The sequence below is a fragment of the Lissotriton vulgaris genome, chromosome 6 (genome assembly GCF_964263255.1).
Source record: "Lissotriton vulgaris chromosome 6, aLisVul1.2, whole genome shotgun sequence".
Classification (NCBI taxonomy): domain Eukaryota; kingdom Metazoa; phylum Chordata; class Amphibia; order Caudata; family Salamandridae; genus Lissotriton; species Lissotriton vulgaris.
The window spans coordinates 831,285,637-831,308,415 of record NC_141694.1 but is presented as its reverse complement, the minus strand read 5'-3'; the positions used below and the strand labels follow the sequence as shown (position 1 = coordinate 831,308,415).

General features: G+C 41.3%; 1 protein-coding gene across 1 annotated transcript in view; it reads left to right on the top strand.

The window, feature by feature from the left end:
- Positions 1-17,762, top strand: part of SFT2D1 (SFT2 domain containing 1) — a 222,664-nt gene extending 204,902 nt beyond the window's left edge. The window contains exons 7-8 of the mRNA XM_086925296.1: positions 13,542-13,571; positions 17,182-17,762. Of these exons, the coding sequence (XP_086781422.1) occupies positions 13,542-13,571; positions 17,182-17,221 (70 nt within the window). The 3' untranslated portion in view covers positions 17,222-17,762. The remainder of the gene's footprint in view (positions 1-13,541; positions 13,572-17,181) is intronic.
- Positions 17,763-22,779: the final 5,017 nt, after the last annotated feature.

Sequence of the window (22,779 nt, the reverse complement as noted above, 5' to 3'; positions counted from 1 at the left end):
GCGTTAGAAAGCAACATCGTGACGCGTCGCATAAGCGCGACGTATCGCGTTACCGCGTAATGCGTCTTATGACGCGCCGCGTTAGCGCACCCGGAAGCGCTCCGGAACGCGAACCGAGGTGCGAAGCGCAGCGCCCCGGAAGCGATCCGGGTGCGTAGCGGGACGCGTAACGTAAGCATAACAGGTCATGTGACTTGTTTATAAAACTTTTCATTGGTTCATTTTACTTTTGGTTTCCTAATGATGTAAGGCTTGGTCATATGACCTAAAAATAACACTTTTCATTGGTTTAGAACATTTTTTTTCCCAAATGATGAAAGCCCCACCTTTTTTCCTCGCTCTGACTTTCATTTTTATGAGAGAAAGACCTACTTTGAATACCTTAGAAATGGCTTCATTAGTAGCTGCAGCTGGTGGACCCCCACCACCACCACCACCTCCTAGGAAGAGAGGACCATCTCCTCAGGTTATCCTACAACAAGAGGAGGAAGAAGAGGAAGAAGAGGAAGAGGAGCAAGGGACAGGGAGGTTTTTACCTGAACAGCCAAGGAGGTCCCATGTCAAAGAAAATGATATATGGCAATTTTTTACATTTCCCCAGGGACAAAAAAAGGTAAATGCCCGGTATGTTACCTGTCTGATCTGTAAATATGAACTGTCCGGAGGAACAGAAAAGAAATACAGTTATGGCAATTATACCATGCATCGGCACATGGAAAGGTGGCACCCTATAAATTACAGTGCTGCACAAGTACGTGATCTGCTGGACAACCCCCGACCTGTGGCCAGTACATCCAATGAAGAGGCAGTGACGGGACCAGAGGCGAGGGAGATGGTCCCAAATATCCAAATGAAATTTGGCAATGTGAAGCACGTATGCATTTTTTGTGGCCAACTGATTTGCTTCAGGGAGAGTAGCATACATTTAATCAATAAAGCAATTGACAATCACAAATGTTCAAAACGCCCCAGAAAATAAATTATCTTTTTTTTTTGTTGCTCCTGTTGAGCCCTTCATAATGAATCATTTTCGTTTCTCCCCCCCCATCAAAAAAACAAAAAAAATATAAAACCGTTCAAAAAATACAACAACAAAAAAATGTTCAGAAAAATGAAAATAAAAATATAAAACAACAAAAATAATTTAAAAAAAAGTTCTGAACTACCTCCCCTTTATAAGAAATTGCTAGAATGTTTAGCACTCTGACAACCTCTATTTCTTTTGGTTTGCTTCCCGGTTCGCGCGCCGGTACGCGAACCGGAAGCGAACTAAAAAAAAAGAAGAGTAAGTAAACTGAGAGTAATGTTAAAAGAAAGACAGTTAGAGGGAGTAACACAGAGATACTGTTTAAAGAGGGACTGAGAACAGGAGTGGAAAGAGTAGAGTAAAAAAGTAATAGAAAAAGGAATGAGGGAAGTAGCAAAGGCAGGAAACTGAGGGTTAAAGAAATGAAGCAGTGGAACTAATAAAAGTTAAATGTAAAAGAGATGTAACAATGAGTACTAAACACTTACCTTATAATTATCGTTAACTTAGTCACGTGTTATTTTTATACTTTCAATCTGTGAATGAGAGAACAAAAATTTTAAAATTGATAGAAAGTAGTAAAAGATGAGTGAGCATGAGACAAGATGAGTACATATTAAAAATCACAATTCAAAGTACAGAATTAATTATACATATTAAATGGTTTATTTTTGCTGTTCTCAGAATATATCAAATTTCACTGAAAACAGTGAGTTGAAAGTATTCATCATATAACAGCGGGGAAAAAAAACACAATCAAAATGATTGTGTTTAAAAAACCCATATAATATAATCAATCAGAAATCAGAACTCCTCAAAAGTAACTTACTTTCCATGACGTTAAAGGATGTCCTATGAACAGCTTATACTCTGTTGTGCTGTTATTATTTTCTGCCCGCCACTTTCTGAAAGATAAGCTCTATCGTTTTAAGAAAAATGAGACATACAAAGCAATTTAAAACACCACACTAAATTACAGCAACACCTAGAATCATTATAATCCAGTTACCTACCCTAAATTCTCACTTCTGAAAACAAGTCAAAAGGCAACATTGCTTCATAGTCAAATTCTAATCATTGCCGAAAGACCAGCCTTTTTTAAATTTCGAATAAGCTGTGTATTATCTTGAAGTTGTTAAAGGACCATCATGTCATATAATAGCTGCAGTTACAAATGTTCTTCCTGAAATCGACGACTGTGCAGCCAAAACATTTTTAATTAGACTTTACAACTTATTTACATCCGGTTTATATAGTTGGAATTGTAAAATGACATTTCACCGATAAGTTTCTATAAATAATGTAGACAGCATTACAGACTTACATCACCTCTACTCCTTCTTTTGATCTGCTGCTTGAATTGCTTATTAAAAAAAACTATTTTCGCTCTGTGCTACACTTATCCACAAGGCTATATAGTGTAGGAGCTATTAGAACCTCTTGAAATTCCTCAGAACAAATCCCGAGATTCCTTTCCTAAAATTTTGGTTGTAAGAACACCAGGTAAGAATTTTGAAGGTGAAAAGGCAATCTTTTTTTGAAAGTTAAAACAGAATCATTGCAGAATGACCAGCCATTTCCAGACTTCAAATAAGTTGTGTTATGTCCTGAGGTCATAATGTCCTCCTAAGGTGTGGCCTATGCAGAAGTATGCTGGATTGTCTGTCTGCCATGGTAAAACCAAGAAATATCTAGGAGCAAAAAGGCAGGTCTGGCAGTCACAAAAGTTTGTTTGAGGTGAGGCCTACTCAGCGTTGCAGATGAAATTTTGACTTATTGAAGAGTACAGAAGACATAATACATGTGCAGGCCAACAGATGAAGTGAGTCATGTCCAATGGTAAAACCAAGAAATATCTAGGAGCAAAAAGGCAGGTCTGGCAGTCACAAAAGTTTGTTTGAGGTGAGGCCTACTCAGCGTTGCAGATGAAATTTTGACTTATTGAAGAGTACAGAAGACATAATACATGTGCAGGCCAACAGATGAAGTGAGTCATGTCCACTGCACACTTCAACAAAGACCAGACCTCCTCTGTCTCCCTGGACAGGCCTAAACCTCATCAGCACAATGTGATTAGTAATGTTAGGAAACACAGGTGATGTAATTGAAAAACGTGCAAATATTTTTGCTCATTTCACAATCACATCACCTGTGTTTCCTCAGATTAGGTATCTCATTGAGCAGATATAGTCTAGCATATCCAAGAGTACGCAGAAGGTGAGGACTGTATGCAGCAGTGCAATGTACATAATTCTCCTCCAATGACAATTACAGAAGCCTTAGCATATCCATGCCCCCTAAACAGTCCTAAATGTATATCATAATTATCATAGTGAATATGAAACTCTACCAGTACATATTGTGAAATCTAAATGACTTCAAGAAACGACTTTTTAAACCATCAAACAAGCACATTATTCTCCCATATTCATGTTGAGAAATAAAATATTTATTTAAAAAAGCAAACCCCTTGTTGTCCTTCTCATAAATGTGAAAAGTATTTCTTTTGAAAAAAAAACGATTTTCTGGTCATAATTTCAAAACACAAAACGGCTCCTATGTACAAGCACACCCTAGCTGGCTTCCTTATTTTCTCCAATAAGCATACTAATCTCCTTCTAAATTAAAGTAATCTTTTCTCACCTTAGCACGATTTTTAAACACATCATGTAAGGAAATTAGTCTCCCAGATTCCTGGGAGAAGTACCTTAAAATTGTCTAGCACACATAGGGGCGTATTTACAAGGCACATGCACAGGGGAAAATGACTTAAATTTGCAAAGCACTCATGAGGGTGTATTTACAAGAACCTTGCACCACCTTTAAAGTCACTTTTAAAATGGGGAAAATGACGTGAATGTGTCTCATAAGCCTTGTAAATATGCCCCCAATTTGACTATGTAACTCTTGCAAAACATATTGTGAAACCTAAATGACTTCAAGAAACGAGTTTTTAAACCAAGAAACAAGCAAATAATTCTCCCATATTCATGTTGGGAAGTGAAATATTTATTTAAAAAAGCACACCCCATGTTATCGTTCTCATAAATGTAAAAAGCATGTCTTTTCATAAAAAACGATTTTCTGGTCATAATTTGAAAACACAGCACACCTCCTATGTACAAGCACACCCTGTCAGTACTAATACTTCACATTATCTATAATTATAATTTGTCAAAGAAGCAAAATCTTTTTGGAAAAAATAATGAAAACACTTGACACAAAACAACATTTTAAATGTACAGCTAACTTCCTTATTTTCTCAATATACTATACTACTCTCTATCTAAATTAAATGATTTTTTTCTTACCTTAGCAAATGCTTTTTGAATTTCAAAACAGTCTCAGAAACACACCAATTTTTCTTTAGCAGAGCAAAAGGTATGCACTCCAGAGGCTGCAACCAACAAAGGCACTGAAATGCTGAAATTCATCACACATATCTCTCATGTGACCCAATCAAAACTCTTCCCTCACTTTTTTCAAATCAACACCCTTCCCCCCTCTGCCCTTTCTTGCCTTTTTCCATAGCAACTACCTCCTGCCAGACCTCTCATGTTTACAAGTTCACACAACAATGTTTCAAATTAACTCTGAACTCTCAGTACACCTGCTAATCCACTGCAATGTTTCTTAAAATCATGTTTTCTTAACCATTCAAATTACATGTTTCAAAGAACACATCCATGCACCCTAACTTTCTTGTTTCAGCAATGTAAATCCACCAATCACTGCTACTGAATCATTAGCACACAAACTCCACATTTTTTTTTCTTTACAAACTCCTACTGTTTCAACTGCCATTTCATTCCCACACTTCATCTGACTGCAGCAGAACCTCCTCTCACCATGTTTTCTGTCTGGATTGTTGGACATAGTTACATTCACTGGGCTCACAGGTATGCTGAAAACAGAAATTTACACAACCTCAATTTACAAAATGTGGAAATCAAATGGATTGGCCAAAGAGGATTGAGATGTCATCAATTGATACCATTGGTGAAAACCTTTTTACATTTGCCAAACCCTGACCTCATAATAGTGCACTGTGGAGGAAATGATTTGGGCACTTTGACTGGGGTAGGTCTGGAAATGCTCTTAAAGGACACCTTTGAGCAATTAATGGCACTTTTCCCTCAAACTGCCTTGGTATATTCCAATATATGCCAAAGACAGAAATGGAGGTGGTCCAATCAAATTTGTCCACAAATTGAGAAAGCGAGGAAGCATGTAAATAAGTCTGTTTCAGCTTATACGAGAGACCATGGAATGGGTGCCATCTTCAACAATAACTTGCGTTATTACATGCAAGATATCTACAGAGGAGATGGTGTGCACTTCTCAGATGAGGGAAACAGAGTTTTCATACAAAATTTAAGACTGTGTATTGGTACCTACTTATAAGTACCTAGAACTTACACAGAACCCAAAAGCTCTTTTCAGAGCTACCTTAACTATAATTACTTTTTTAAAATTTCAAATGTACCTTTTTTCACTAATTTTCACTTATGTTCGCTTCCCGGTTCGCTACCCGGTTCGCGTACCGGCAGCTAACCGCGCGAAAAAATCAAATGTTTTTTTTTTTTCGACATATATGAGCCTTCTCAGCTACCCTCAGAAAACCTATGGGGTCAAGATACGTCTCCCGTGCCCCCTTACACCCATTTCCCACATTGTTATTCCTCCATCTTGTGATCAAATTTGTCCAAAACACAAAATGGCGAACTCCCGTTACGCAACCGGTAAGCTACCCGGTTCGCGTACCGGGACGCACCTCTACGGCGAAAAATCGCAAGAAATTTTTTTTTTAATTTTTTGCCCCGCGGGGCACTTTAATATCCCCCTCATCAATCCTAGGGGGTCAGAAGGGGTCTACCTTGACCCCTTTCATTAAATTCCCCCTTCGTTTTTCTCCACCTCTTGTATCTCGATCCTACCGAGAGACAAGATGGCGGCCGTTCCAGACTGTTTAGAATGTTGACAGACACCGGAGAGCGAATCAGCTTCGCGAAGTTCCGTTACGCGTCAGGTACGCGAACCGGAGCGCTAACCGGAGCACTGTCACAGATATATTTGTATTTAAAAATGTTAATTTCTCAAAATCCACTGGAGCACATATATTGAGACATAGCAAAGGCACGTCGGGCAAATCAAATCTACAATTTTGCCAAGCTTCGTGTAAATCCATTCAGCCGTTCGAGCTAAAAAAGATTCCAACCGCCCTATGGAAAAATGAATGGGAAAAACGCGTTTTGGGACCCCCCTTTTTTCTCGCCCCCCCCCCCCCCAAATTTTCAGGGACTGCTCAGAAACAAAATGTGCCATTTTCCTGAAAATTTCAGCCAATTCCGTCCACAAACGCCAAAGTTATTCGACATAGAATTTTCAGAAATCCCGTAGGAAAAAAAATCCTAACTATATATACCTACTGGCGACCGCCTAGGTAATATATACAAATATAATTTACTTAATTTAAAAATTAACTTTTTTTCATTTAAATTGAAATATTTATAATTATATTTGTTTATGTATATATATTTAATATATATATATTTATATATATATATATGTATATATTTTATGTGTATATATATATATATATATTTATTTATTTTTTAACTACCCTGTTTATCCCTAAAAGATTATCCAACCCTGGTCCCTTTAAATAACCCTGTACCCCAAAATCATTACACACCTTTACTCCTTATAATACCCCAGCACCCTTAAACAATAACCCATCCTGACCCTAAAAATACACCCTGTACCCCAAAATCCAAACTTAGCCATGAACCCTCAAAATACCCCTTTACCCCAAAACAATCCCTGAACCCTAAAAATACCCCTGTACCCCAAAACCCAAACCTAGCCCTGAACCCTAAAAATACCCCTGTACCCCAAAACCCAAACCTAGCCCTGAACCCTAAAAATACCCCTGTGCCCCAAAACCCAAACCTATCCCTAAACCCTAAAATACCCTGTACCCCAAAACCCAAACCTAACCCTGAACACTTAAAATTCCCCTGTACCCCAAAACCCAAACCTATCCCTGAACCCAAAAATCCCCTGTACCCCAAAACCCAAACCTATCCCTGAACCCTAAAAATACCCATGTACCCCAAAACCCAAACCTATCCCAGATCCCTTAAAAAAACATGTACCCCAAAACCCAAACTTATCCCTGAACCCTAAAAATACCCCTGTACCCCAAAACCTAAACCTAGCCCTGAACCCTAAAAATACCCTGTACCCCAAAACCCAAACCTAGCCCTGAACCCTAAAAATACCCTGTACCCCAAAACCTAGCCCTGAACCCTAAAAATACCCCTGTACCCCAAAACCCAAACCTATCACAGAACCCTCAATACCCCTGTACCCCAAACCTAGCCCTGAACCCTAAAAATACCCCTGTACCCCAAAACCCAAACCTATCCCAGAACCCTTAAAATACCCCTGTACCCCAAAACCCAAACCTAGCCCTGAACCCTAAAAATACCCGTGTGCCCCAAAACTAGCCCTGAAGCCTAAAAATACCCCTGAACCCCAAAACCCAAACCTATCCCTGGACCCTTAAAATACCCCTATAAACAATGATCCAAACACACCCTTAAAACATATACCCCAACACCCCCAAACGCACCCTTAAAATACTCTTGAACCCTTAAAACATATACCCCAACACCCCCAAACTCACCCTTAAAATACTCTTGAACCCCTAAAACATATACCCCAACACCCACAAACTAAAATCATATACTTACCTTACACTTAAAAATTAAAAACATATGCTTTTACCATCCATGCTTTTACAACTAATTTCGTTGTAAAAGCATGCATGGTAAAACCATATAAGATGTATTGGCATGCGTTTTAAAATTTTGCGGACTGATGGTACTTTCGTACTAATGGTATGCGGACTAAAGGTATGCGTAATGAAAATTGCGGAATGAAGGTGTTTTACCTTTAAATTTATATCGCTGTTGCACCAGGAGTGAGTGAAGATCCTGAATGCCTGCAGATATTGGCTGATATTTGGGAGCATCAAGGATCAATCTGGCGGCTACATTCCGTACCACCTGCGGCTTCCCAAGTAATTTGACCTGGAGATTCATGTATAAACCGGTACAATAATCCAGCTTAGACATGATTAACGCGGAAACAACAGTCTTCCTAGTGGTTCTGTGAATAAATGGGAGGATTTTCCTTAGAGTTGTAACGGGATAGAAAGGTGAGGACACTACCTTAGACACATGGGCTTCATAACTGAGCTTCTCATCCATGATGAAGCCAAGATTTTTGGCTTTAATCACTGGAATTGGGGGTGGGCCTAGGCTGTCGGCCACCGGGCCGGACACCATGTTGGAGAGAGGTTACCGATTAGTAGAACCTCTGTTTTTCTTGAGTTCAGTTTTAAGCAGCGTTTGCTCATCCAGCTACTCAGGGCGATCATACAATCGTGTAATCTTAGAGAATAGTTGACGTCATTATCCACAGCTGAGATCACCAATTGGGTGTCGTCCGCATAGGATGTTGGATTCAGGTTGAAACTTTTAATCAAAGGGGCAAGTTCAGAGACCTAAATGTTAAAAATTGTCGGACTCCGTGAAGAGCCCTGAGGGACCCCACAAGGCAGAGAAAAAGGTGAGGATTAAAACTCGCCCAGATTCACTGTTTGGGATCTCCCTGATAGAAAGGATGTTAGCAAAGTAAGATTACCTTTAATTCCTATAGCGTTCCGATGGTGGATCAATAGACCATGGTCCACCGTGTCAAACGCCACGGACAGGTCCAGTAAAATAAGAGCTTCTGAACCTGCACCATCTAATGTCATTCGTATTTCTTCAGTAGTTTTGTTTAATGTGGTCTCAGTGCTATGATTCGCTCTAAACTCAAACTGACGGGGATCTAAAAGCTGATTCTCAGAAACAAAATTAGATAGTTCTGCATTGATTATCTTTTCTACAATTTTAGCTGACAGCAGAAGTTTTGAAATGGGACGATAATTCGCAGGATCGCTAATGTCAAGGTTTGGTTTTTTAATAAGAGGAAGGATACAGGCTTGTTTCTAACTAATGGGAAATGATCCTTGCAAAAACATTTGATTAAACACTGATGATAGATGGGGAGCAATGTACTGATTTGCAAGCTGTAAAATCTTAGGGAGGCAAGGGTCTTCATGGGAGCCAGATTTGGCTGCTGAAAGAAGCATGGCTACTTGATTTGAAGATGTTAGAGTGAATTCAGTGAGCAACATGTCATTACTTACTTCCTGGTCTTTTAAGTCTGTATTAACTTTAGATTTGTCGAAAAGGTCAAAAATTTGGTCAACCTTATTTTTAAACGTCCGGACAAGCATTTAGCAAAATTCTTGGCTGTTGATACAAGAATAGTGTTTTGTAACAGAGGTGAGTTTTGTTATAACCTGAAACAATTCTTTACTAGAGTTGCCAGCTTTTTCAATTTGTTCGATGTAATATTGGCTTTTTCCATTAATGACCTCCTTTTTATAGTTTGCAAGGATAGCCTTATAACAATGTTTTTCGGATTCATCATAATGTTTACACCAATTCCTCTCTTGCCTCCTGTTTGCTTGTTTTTCCAATCTTAAACCCTCGGAAAACCAAGGGGCCGAGGGTACCCCTCTGTTTACAAAAATAGTGGGAGCTAGTTTTGCAAATTTTGATTCAAGCCATGCAGTATGGCTTAAGGCTGAGGAGTTAGCTTCCATACCTAATTCAGGTTGACTCTGTCTCAGCTGCCCTGTTAATACTGCTAGATCAATTTTATGCCAAGGGCTACTGAAGACTACTAAAGTATCTAGTGTAGTTGTGATCAGACAGGATGGGGATCATTTATAATTAAAAAGTACAGCACGATGGTCGGACCAGACTAATGGAAGTATAATAAGGTTGGAAATGGCAGGATTGTTGGAAAAAGTCCATCCAATGTATGACCAGCTAGATGTGTATGGTCATGTATTAATTATTTAAGGCCTATTTCAGGTGTCATGTCAAGGAGATGTAATGCATCTTTATCTGTAGCTGATTCTAAATGAAATTTGACATCTCCAAGTATGGTGAAATAATTGGATTGGGGACCTAGCTCTAACAGTGAGTGAAAGCCGGTCAAGAACTTATTTTTAGAACCAGGTGGTCGATAGATTAATATTCCTTTAAAAGTCTCTTGCTTAAGATGTGTTAGTTTAAAAAGAAAGGCCTCACAATCGGTGGTGGAGATCTCTGAGCAATGTGTGCTTAGTAAAACTTTTCAAGATGACCGACTGCCATTGTGGAACAGTAAATGAAGAAATAAAGTATGCAAGAGGTATGCTTCACAGATTCAAAGTAGTTAGTGGTCCAGTAACAGCGTGCACTGGCCAGCCTTGGCAAAAATAATTTTAAATGTTTTTGGGGGAAAGGGGCAGATTCTGAGAATCTGCCCGTTTGCGACCGGTTTTTCTATTGATGCATGTGCCTGATGGCTTGGTGTTATTAGCATATTGTTGACTGAGTAAAGCTGGACTATGGGAACACACACTGTCCGCATCAGCACACATCTCACTTAGAAACTCCAGGTCATTGAAAAGGCTGCAGCCAGACTCACACTCAAACTCCCACACTCACCTCTCCACAAACCTAAAAGACTGCCACTGGCTCCCAGTTCACAAAAACACACTCTTCACGCTCCTCATGCACAGATACAAACCCTTTCACAATCTAGAACGCACTTACCTGAACAGCCGTGTCAAATCCACACTGACCAGAAATCTGTGTTCGGCTCACTCCCTCTCCGCCCACATCCCCTTCATCTCAAGAACCAGAGCCAGTAGGCGCACTTTATTGTACCTGGCTTCCAAATCATGGAATTAAGTGCTGGAGATTCACAAATTGAGATCCTGAATATAGGAAAAATGTAAACCACCTCCATGATTTTCCCTTTCTGGAGCCGCTGGTTTACCTTATCGAATGCTGCAGAGAGGTCTAGAAAAACAATCAGGCATACATCTATTATCTAAAAATGTACGTGTTCATTCATTATTTGATTGGTGGCAGTTTTGCACCGAAGCCCGATCAAAAAGGACTTTAAAGCTGTTATTTGGGTTATGTTTTAGTATTTTGGTTGCCACAACTTTTTCAGTAGTTTTTCCCCAGAAACACTGGTTTAGAGACAGGCCTGAGATTCTGAAGGTCTGTCGGTCCATTTCGGTTTCTTGAGGAGCGGAGTAATTTGAACAGTTTTCGGACATGGAGGGAAAATGCATCATTCTAGAGATGTGATGTAAATGTAATTTTCATAAGGAGAGATGGGTTATCTTGTTCATATTTATTTCACAAGAAAGATGGTGTTTAGTCTAAAGAGCGAATTTTGGAGGAGGTGATTTGAGAGATGAACTCTGTATCCAGTTTTTGAAATGCGGGCCATATCGGAGTATCTCTTTTTGGAATCTCATAATTTGGGATATTTTTTTTAATTGTCAGGGAGCTCAGTGTGGATAACTTAAATTTTCTCTGAAAAGAATTTTGCTGTGTTGACATGTTTATGTTCACCGCTCGAGTTGTTTAGAAGAGTGATTTACTCCAGATTTTCACAGGTGTTTGTTGGCTTGTTTTCATGGTTCGTAGTTGTGGTACGTAAAAAATGGGATGACAAAAGTGTCCTGATCAATCTTTCTTTAGTATTGGTCTGGAAGTTGTAGTTTGGTGTAGAGATAATTAAAGTATTGCCTTGCTGATGTGTGTGGATGTGGACAGCCTACATCTTGTCATGTCATTGCATGCACATGTGTTGATTGATTGTAAGAGTTTTTTTGGTGTGTTCCAAGAGATATTCAAATCTCCCAAGATCATGTTTTTGGAGTGGTGGTTTTCCATTGCAGTAATGAGCTCTTTAGACTATTCAGGAAATTACATTTTTTAGCTAGAGGGACGATACAGTGTGTGGAAACAGGATTGGTTGGGATTTAGTTTCACAGTGTGTCCGCGGTGCAACATTTTCAGCTGTTTTTGAGTATGACAATAATTTCGCCCTAATTTGTATTGCATGTGTCCCTGTGGGTGATAGAGTACTAATTAAGGAAGTAAGTTGAAAGAAGTTAGTGCGGTGGGGGGAGAACCAGGTTTCAGTGATGAATAGCAAGTCTCGGTTTGGGGAGGTTTTAAGATTTCTGTTTTACATGCTTGAGTCTGAAGTGACCTGGCATTGATGAGCATGTATTTTAGGTTTTTAGCTTTAGGGTGAGTAGTATGATTAGCTCTCTCCATCTTAATTTGTATGGGGTTTTCCTGATGCACTGCTTGCTCAGATTACCTTTGGATAGTTCCGTCTTTTGGTGTGTTTGAGGATAGGTATGTGTGAGGTGGAAAGCACATCCTTGTACATTTAAGGGTTGTAATGTGGAGAGGGAATAAATCGAGTGAAGAAGTCAGCCCCTAAAGATTCAGGAATAAAGATGTTGCGTTTTGTTGACTTTAAGGCTTAAATTGTAGAGGCTTAATCAACTATGGAAGATTCAGGGGAGGCAATTTCCATTTTAATTTGGGACTGACAGTGGAAATGTTTGTCTCTGGTAGAAGCTCCTTGCTGCACTTGTGCATGTCTAGCACTAGATGGGTGGTACTCAAGGGACTTCCTGGCTGCAGTTGCACATTACACCTGCTAAATGGAGCAGCTACTTAACTCTTCTTGGAAGTGAGCAGGCGCATTCTGGGTGGTTAGCAGACTAGAGGATGAATGATTTTCTTTTAAATCTTGGGATGCTTGCAATTCATGAGCCATTACTGAATGCTGGCTTGTAACGCGATCTAGTAGAACAGGGCTTCACCTTCAGAGGAGTTCCAGAGGCACTTTGAGTACACTTTGTGCTCTCAGCTTCTAGAGGCCATTCCTCATTGGATTATGGCAGTTTATCATTGAGGAGTGATTTGGTTGTTTTGCTACCAGAGATCAGCGACATTACTCAGTAAGGACCCACTAAGGGAAGAATGAGTCTGGTGGGTGGCTTCTCAGCAGATGTGGTGTGTACCAGAGAGACGTATGTCTGTAGACCACATGCTTACAGAATCCCAGCCGGTTCTGGACAGGATGAGGCAGCCATGAGGTCCGATACAGTGAGGGATATTTCTTAGTGTAGTAGTTATTTTGCAAAACGTCCTGCTAGATTCTTCTGTGCTACCTTCCCAGTTACATAGGAGCGAACAGCTGTGAGGAGCACCACAATGCTAGGCCCAAACCAGCTGGCGGTGATGCCTCCCAGAATGGGCCTCAAGGTTTCTCCCTCACTTCTCCTTTATTAGGAACTTCACTTCAGCCACTCATATGTTTCTAGAGTGGTGGATGATCATTGTCAATATGCCAGCCTGAAATAGTAGATGGCAAATTTGTGAGTGGTCACTTTAAGAGGCTTCGAGGAGCTCAGTGGAATAGCTCCTAGCAAATGTGTAGAATTATAATTATTTCGAAATCAAATGTATGACTTAAAGCCAATATTAAACGTTAATATCTGTTTGTCTTTTTATAGGTATAGTCTGTCGTACATTCCTTTTGCAAGGTGAGTTTATATTCATGGGCAGAGTAAATCAAATAACATCAAACCTGTTCAGTGTTTGGTCAAATGTTGCACAAACTTCTTAAGTGAAGTGTTACTAAACCTCACACACCTTATTTTTTTAACATATATGCATTACACTTTTTGTGTGCCATTTAAGTGCAAGACCAATATAATATATTCTGCATATTTTACTCGATTTAAACATGTAATTAGGTTTCAATGATTCACCTGCAAAGCAATGTTTACATATTTTGTTTTCTTAAGTGTTATAGCTAGGTAAAACAAGCTTTGGAAAGGCCAGTTCTTTTGTGTATTGAAAATATATTTTCAAGTTTGATTAATAAACAGACTAGGTAGCCAATGAGTAATATTAGCGGATCCTTAGTGAAGCTTACTCCACTGTGGCTCTTTCTGTGCCTGTATTGCATGATGGTGAATCTTGGTCAATTACTTATAATGGTACAAAAGACCATCCAAAGTGGTTGATGCTAAGTGGGTGGTGAGGAGGAGGATGGGATTGAGAGAAGTCCTGGGTCCCGCAGGGAGGGAATAGTACACAGTCCTAAGGCGAAGCAATGCATGGTCAAGTGAGCAGTGCATGGGTTGGAGGTTTTGTTGTGGTGCTTGGTTTGTGGGAGGTAAGCAGAGAAGGGCCCTAGTGATAGAGGGCAGCACAGAGTAAAGCAAGAAAAGCAGGGTCCGAAGGGGTGGAGTGCAGTCCCGGGCCTGAGGGGCAAGCAGAAGTGAAAAGTCCAAATCTGGGCAGTGCCCGGTTCAGTGTGGTGGGGGGAGTACAGGATCCAATGGGGCACAGGAATCGAAAGTGGTTGGGGTAGTGCAGGGTTCTAAAGGGTAGAGACACAAAAAACATACTGAGGCAGCCACTGAAGGGATAATGTGGAAGATTTGTTTCTGATGGATATGTCTTTCTGCTGCTTCTTCCCCTTATGAATATCCACCCGATGCCAGACTGGATCTGAAAACTTTTCCCCCTAGTAATAGCTCTCCAGCATCATTAGTTAGTGCACACATCTTCACCCATGGCTTAGCCTGCTAGATTTGACATATATGAGTATACTGGATACCAAATGGCATACTGTTGTCGGTTCCGGGTTTTCAATGCCTCAAAGTGGGCCTGGTGCACTTAAGAAGCAACTAGGTCAGATGTCCTTCCAAGATTTCAGGATTTATACCCTGTTGCAAGAAAGTATTCTCTTGGATCACATTCAGAAGTTTGCCTATTCCAACCCAATATGCGCTGGTGATGTGTCCATCCAACGTTCTAGAGAGCCGTACCTTCAGCCCTCACAGGTGCAGGCTACCATAGTGCTGGAAGCCTCATCGATGAGCTTGGAGGTGGGAAACTAGGTTGACGTGACTGTATGGGGCCTCTGGTCAGAGTCTGCGCATACACTTTCAGGAATTGATAGTGTTCCACTTTGCCATTATGGCTTTTCTCCCTTCTATCTCAGGGAGCACCATTATGATTCTTTCTGACAACAAACACCACTGTCCATTATATCAATAGGCAAGGGGGGGAGGGGAGGACGGAGGATCATAGACCCTGTGTTGAGAAGTGATGTGCTGGTGGCACTGAGTTCCGGGATGGAGGTGTTTATTGGCACAGGATGCAACCTCCCTCAATGTGAGATCTGATGCTCTGAGATGTTTATCCCTGGAGGAGCACGAGTGTGAGCTACACCCTGAAGTCACAAACCCAAGATTGTGGTGGGCTAAAGAACGGCGATGAATTAAACCCAGATCAGTTGACTGGGGGTGAGTGCTTGTATTGTCAACGTTCCGTCCATCATTTTCCTTTCAGCTAATTTGAATTCGGCTTCTGTTGAAGGTTCTTTGAAGGTGCTGGAAGATCAAGCACTGCTGTTTCTGATCACCCTGGAATGGGACAAGACGATCTTGTATATGGATATGTTGGCACTCAGTATTTGGCCTCATCTTCCTCACTGGGTGCACTTGTTCTCTCAGCATGATAGTCATGTCCTGTACACCAGACCACAGATGACTGCAGAAGTGGTGATTGTGCAGTCCCAGCTCAGATCCTGTTGTCTGCCATCTGAGGTAGCAGACCTCATCTTGGTGCCCAGGAATCCCAGCTCAAATCCAATTATGTGGAGCACTCTTGAACATATTTATTAATTTGTGCAAGTTTAATCCTGGTCACTCATGCCTCTCTGATGTTCAACTATTTGTGTGGTCTCTGACCCAACAGGACCTTGTAGTAGTGCCTTTAAGAGTTTGTACGCTGCTGCATCAGTCTTCATGCCCCTCCCCAACCAGCTTACCATGTTTATGTCGACACTCGGGGCATATTTTCTGAAAGGTTTGCTTTACCTTGTTTATTGTACCAGAGGGGAATCTGAATCTTGTGGTGACTTGTCGAAAGGCATCTCCAGTCCAGCTAATGCACAGTTGCCTAGTTCGGCCTCTCACTCTGAAAATTGTCCTCTTAGTGACAGTGACTTCAGCCCGTATTTTTGCGAACTGTAGGGCCTTCCATTCCGCCACCATTCACCCAGACAAATTGGTTCTCAGCTCCTGTCCATGTATTCTTCCAAAACTGGTATTGGATTTTGGCATGAGTTAGTACATATGCCTCCCATCTTTCTTCTGCCCTCCACATCCCACCAAAGATATGGCTTGCAGTACAGCATTACAACAACTATGCTTGATAGAGCAGAGTGAATGATCAGCACCATAGCCAAGAAAGACAAGGCAGCGACCAAATGTATCATTTTCCGCCTGGTCATTCTCAATATCAAGATCTTCTGTTCTGTGGTCAGGAAAGACCCTCTAGAGGGCAGTTGGTGCCCACTCCATTAATGCCTCTCGATAGAGGCGTTCTAGTGGCTGACATCTGCAGGCCAGCCACATGAGCATTCTTGTATACTTTTACAAAACATAATTGCCTCATGGCACAAGCATGCGACAACAGGTACTTTATCCAGGCTATGTGCTTGGTTTCCATGGATAATGAGGACAACTCTATCCCACCTCCCAGTGGGTGTTACTTTGGGACTTGTATATGACCGGAGGAAAAATACATCCATAAGCAGAAAAAGTTACCAAAGCTAAGTAACTTTTTATTCTATGGGTCTTTCTAAAGGAGCATAGGTGGAAATTTGCTCTAAATGGGAGTGAGTTTCAATGTTTCTGCACATAGAACCACGGTACCTGCAGCTTTCAAACATTATGTGAGTACTGATCGGTGTGGATGGCAAACTTCATAATCTGTATAATGGTTTTTCTTTTTTTTATGTTGGGGTGGAAAGGCGGTACTCGCTGAATGGTAGTTCTCATCCAGACAAACAATATTGAATGATCTTTTTTACTTAGCCTCGCTCTCAGTTGAGGAAAATAAAATTCCACCAATTACATATCAGGTCGAATACTATAAGAGAAGTCTTTCACATGTGTCTGGCAGCTCCTTTTATCTACGAAGATCTAAAACTGTGAAGTTTATTAACCTTTGTCAAGTGTAAATGTTGTATATGTGTGGAGATAACTTCATGTGGACTTGGGATATGGAGCGTCAGACTTGAATATCAATTTATTTGTTTACAGCTCGTAAAATATATTTTACTTTTTCTAGAGATGCTGTGATGAAATGCTGTACTTCCTGCCTAAACTAGAAAAACCCAAGACTGCAGTGGCCGAGTAGAAAAGTTGATGGCGGAGATGATTTTGTTCAGCTTGGTTTCTGTCCATGAGGTTTACTTTGTCGTTACGTTTCAGTCAAGGGGCTTTATTTTAATATAATTTTCTTTTTCAGATTTATATTTGTACATATTTTTTACAAGCGCTTATTTTTTAGGTTTTCATGTGCCAACACAGATACACTTTTCTCATTTTATCTCCAGGTTCAAGATGTTTATTCTTTTAAAAGCTATAATATAAGAAAACTGCTTACATTTCAATAGCTTGGACTGCGTGGAAATGTTTACTGGTGTGTTGATATGAGATTACTATATATTTGTTCAAGTGCTTTGCCAAAAAATGCTTTCTGGATGGTCAATATGAGTGCCTTTTTATGTTTTTTGTTGATGTTTTTTTTTTTTACTTTAAACCTGTGACAAATGTCCTTACAGATCAGATTTCACTTGATTATAATAATGTATAAATAAATATATAAATTCATAAGATTCTAAAATAAATTAATTATTTCAACTAAAATTCTTTTGTTTGTTTTCTCACTCTCATTATTCATACTTTTCCAAGTGAGAAAAGGTAATTGAAGGGAAATTGACAGTCGTTAATTAAAGAAACTGGCATGATGGATATACTTGATTTAGAAAATGAAACAGATTTATTTCACCCATCTTACCAAAATCCAGGGAGCTGCCACATACGTGTAGGTATGCATACTGGCTGGTGCATCTTTTTTTGAGTGAAGAACTAAATAAAAAAGAAAGACAGATTTTTCTTTTTTTTTTTTTTTGCAGCTTCTTAAATAGAACAATCAATAACAATTATGAACTGATACAAAATACTATTAAAGAATGGAGAGTTGTGTTTCCAAGCAGTATGACATAGGGCAAGTTGAAGAAATCAGCTCACACAACTACACGAAGACTGAAAATGTTTATTAGCAAGAATAAAAACAACCTGTGAATCACAGAATCGGACAAGAGCTTAAACAAAGAACCTATGCAGGAGCAGAAACTAGAGACCATATTTATGACCCTGCTTGCGTCGTGTTGGCACCACGCAATGTGGTGCATGCACAATGCAAACCTTAAGTAAGATTTATGAAGACACGCAAGTCCACTTTGCATTATCTTGGGCAGCTCCATAAATCTAGAGTAAAAGCAACGCAGCGTAAATCGCTGTGCTGCCTTACTCTACCCTGGGAACGTGTTTCATAGGCATTATGTGGGTGTTCCCACAGAACTGTCATGCATTTTGGCGCATTTCCAGATTTACCTGAATTGGTAAACCTGGGAAGGCACCAAAAAGAAATGCCTTCTTTCTATATGTGCTGCATTAGGCAGCACACATTGAGGAATATGCCTTTCAGGATTTTGTTTAGGAGCAGGAAGGTGCTCCTTCCTCCACAAAAACAATCCTGCATGCAACAGAGGCACCCTTGCATCATGGTGCAACGGTGTGGTGTTAGGCTACCAAAAGGGCACCCGCACAGGAAAAAAGGCAGGAATGCACCGTATTGACTTAACAGAACATTCCCGCCCTTTCCCTGCCACGCAGCAAGGTGACTTGCTGCTCTGCACTCCGTGACAAGTTCATAAATCTACCCCAAAATGTGGAATACTACACATGCAGCCTTCTGACGGATACAAAAATGAAAATTTCCAAACATGAGCGAGCTTTTCAAGGATTTCCAGACTACTAGGTCAACCATGGGAACAAGGGTACACTTAGCGGAAAAGGCACAACTTGACATCTTTATTCATTTTTGCAAAATCTATGCCAACAATTTCACATTCTTTCACTTTGGTAAGATTTTATTGTGCAACCCTTGGAGCAAATCAATTAACGCAAGTCTGTTTACTTCATGGAACATATAAAGACATTCTAGAAAACCATCTTCAAATTTTTCATCAACACTGATATTTATCTATGGTAACATGAGGCTGAATGAGGGAGAGGACTCCTTATTTTTAGTGAAATGATTAAAGGAGTGTAGGCAAACTGCTACGTATTTATAGTAGAATAAGTATAACAGACTGCCAAAACAACCTCTATTCACTTCCAAGCAGCTAAAGACCATATACTCCATCCACCAAGACTATATATAGTATAAAAAGGTGTAGGGCCTGGCAAAAGCTTTATTTTGCCCGGTCGAAATGGCAGTTCAAAACTGCACTACAGGCTGCAATTGCAGACCTGAGAATGGCCACCTTAGGGGGGTGGCTGGAGACCCACTAGTACCATTTAATTTACAGACCATGGGTACATTTAATACCACTTTACTATGAATGTACAAGGATCCTGGATGTTCTCCCCTCCTCCGCTACTACCCCGTTTTGCCTGGATCTGGGGGAATGAGGTCTGATAACTCGGTGGTGCATGACTGAGCGAGCCAGAATGGTTTAGACCCACATGCAAGTGTGGCCGGCACTTCATGTCTCTACCTTCAACTGTTTTTTTTGTCTCACATGCGAGCCTGCCTTGTCAGGGTTGTTGATTCTACCCTTGGCGCCCATTTTGTGTTGAACACCGTTGACTTTAGGTGGACGCCCCCAGCCCCTCTACTTGATGCTGCAGTGCAGGGAAATAAAAAAGGACATTCTAAACTCCACTCCTTTGGTGGCCATCTTGGAGTGGAGCGCCTCAATCTGCAATCTCTATCCTGCTAGCGTTTAAAACTAAAAAGTCTTGTTCTCCAGGAGTTACCTTATCGTTACTTCCCAGCCTTCAAGTCGACTGTAATTGTTACTTAAACTGTAATTGTAATCGCTATTCCTAACTTGCTCACATTACATTTGTCACTGTATTTCCGAACCATGATCCTTTAGTTTGTGGCGTGCCTTAAAGCGCAATTGCATCTGGGTTTTCTATCTACACCCCAGGTTTTTGAGCTACATTAGCTAGTCACCTTACCCTTTTCTACTCCAAATGCCTGCCTCCACTATGTGAGTCGTATGTGCTTCCAAATTGATATACCTCATTTCGATGCTTTTATATTTCTAAAGTTTCGCTGCCTGCTGCTAAGCCATCAGTATTTTTAACCTATGCGCCATGTGCACCCAAATTGTTCTACCTCATTTTGATGCTTTTTACTTCAAATGTTTCTTTGCCGATTACTAGTCTATCTGTATTTTATTCGGAATTGTGGCCAGATGTTTTTTGCCTAATGTGCTTCATGCTCCTAAACTGATCTACCTCATCTTGATTTTTAATTGCCTTGAATGTTGTTGTGCCGCCTACTAAATTAGCCTCACAATAGCACATAGCACTTTGCCTCTTAGTATTAATCTGATCTGTTTCTATCATTGTTTCCGTCCCTCCTACTTTTCACTTCCTCCCGCCATTTCGCTCCCCAATCAGTAGACCACCATCTCACCCTCTCCTACTGTGCACCTCTCTTGTGCTGACTTAGTTACGGTCTCAACTTCTAGATTCCCCCCTATTTCCCATCTGCCTTCTCCCCAATGCCTTCCCGTCTCAAGCTACCCCAAAACAAGGCCCTCGCCCTTGTTTTGGGGCTAATTTCCCTTTCACAGACTTTTCTACCGCCGCCCTTCAATCCCGCCCTCCAATCTCCCATCCTCACAACCTGCTCTATCACCTTGATCATCCTTGCTGAATTACCATGCCTCCCCTCAATCATACCCTTACAGCACCGGATTCACTAATCACTACGCATAGCCCCAACTCTTGGACCATCCTTTACCCACTCAATTTCTCGAAAAATGCTGAGAAGAACTTTAAACAGAAACTATTAATAAGTCACTAAGAAACCTTATTTGTTGATAACTACCTTAGCCTCATCTCCATTATTAAAACCAGCTACATCTTTTACTCCAAACGCCACATTAAATGGAAAAATATCTTCCTCCAGCACTTCCCCATAACGAAATATTGAAAAATCCCATATGTTTTGAAACTGTCCACCACCCCTTCCCCCACTTTTCTTGGCAAAATAGACTTCTGTAGTAGGGGTTCTCAGTGTATAGTCATAATCTCTGAAGAGTCCCGCCCATGTGCGTGGACCCCGGAAGAATCAAAATAGTCTCTTAAGTTGTCCTCTTCTGCAGTCCTGCATAGACACTTAAGAGAAAATGAAAGACCGATCATGCAGCCTGACATTAACAAGGCTACATTGGCCAGCACTTCATCCTGTAGTGAAAAAGGATAGCCAAATAATATAGAAATGTACACATTTTACAGAGTTTCACACATAGAGAAACTCCCCTTCACAAAAATCCTTTGTCATGATAGAGAGGAAGGGTTGGACAGACAAGCCCCATAGGCTGCCATTATGTTTCTTAAAAAGTGATACAGGGCCGTTAAGGAGCCCTCCAGAGACCCTTGGTATCCCATGATGCACAGCCAAAGGCAAGTTACTTTCAGTTCTGTTTTTCCGGCTCCTGCTAGCAGGGATCTGGAGCATTGAGCTCTACATTTATTGGTATAACTTCAATTCTCGGAGCTTTTTGAAAAGTTTTAGTGTTTCACTCGACGTCTGTGGCCGTTCTCTTCCATTTGCTGTCTTTTTTGGGCAGCTAAGCCACCTCTTTCTTGTCAAAATGCCAGCTTTATTTGACAAGTGCCCTGTGTGTGGCAGGAAGAAGGCCAAGTCAGACTCTCACAGAGTGTGCATACTCTGTCTTCCATCTACTCATGTTCCTGACTCCTGTGTCATCTGCAAGTCATTCTCCAGAAGGACCCTGCGTGACCCGGAGAAGATTAGTCTTCAAGGCCTGGAGCAGAGAAGACATCATGATGCACGTGGGGCCTCGGGCGTGGATGGAATCTATGTGCTTTCACTTACCATGATTCGCCCTCTGGGGCGCTCCCCAGTCACAAGAAGGCCCAGAAACGACATTGGTCCCGTTCGCCATCGATGGCTTCGAAGTCGAAAGGTATGACGACGATATGCTCCCCGTCGACCCAGGGCTCTGGGTCTAAACGACATCTATGCTCTGCGTCGAGGGGAAGGACGTCGAGACCTCTGTCGATGTCGAGAACTTCGCAGACGACGTTGACACATCATCGTCGTCGATCTGAGTCCCGAAGGGACCGGCGCTCGCTGTCGAGGCGACACTGCCGTTCGCCGTCAACACGCAGGTCGGCGTCAAGAAGGAGATCTTCGCCGTCAAGGAGTATGTCAACGTCGCGCAAAAAAATCGACGCCGAGGAGAAAATAGACGTCAGGAAGATCAACGTAGAGGCGGAAGTAGACGTTTAGGAAGAGGTCTCCTTCCAGGAGCAGGTCACGTTCGGTGGTCGGCATTTCTACATCTGACAGCTCTAGGTCGGAGCGGCGCAGGCTGTCCCCATAAGGGGACATGGCCTCCAGGTTGCCTTCTTCAAGGCTGGCCCATAAGAGGAGAAGAGTGATTTGTTCACCGGACTCTGAATACTCCAGGACCTATTCACCAACTAGGTCTCCCGGTATGGACCAGCCTGTCGTTCCTCATCTGTCGCCTCCACTGCCTCGGACTCTGACTCCTCCTCCTCCACCTCTGGCTCTGCCCAGACCACCGCCGCCTCAGCCACTGGTGAT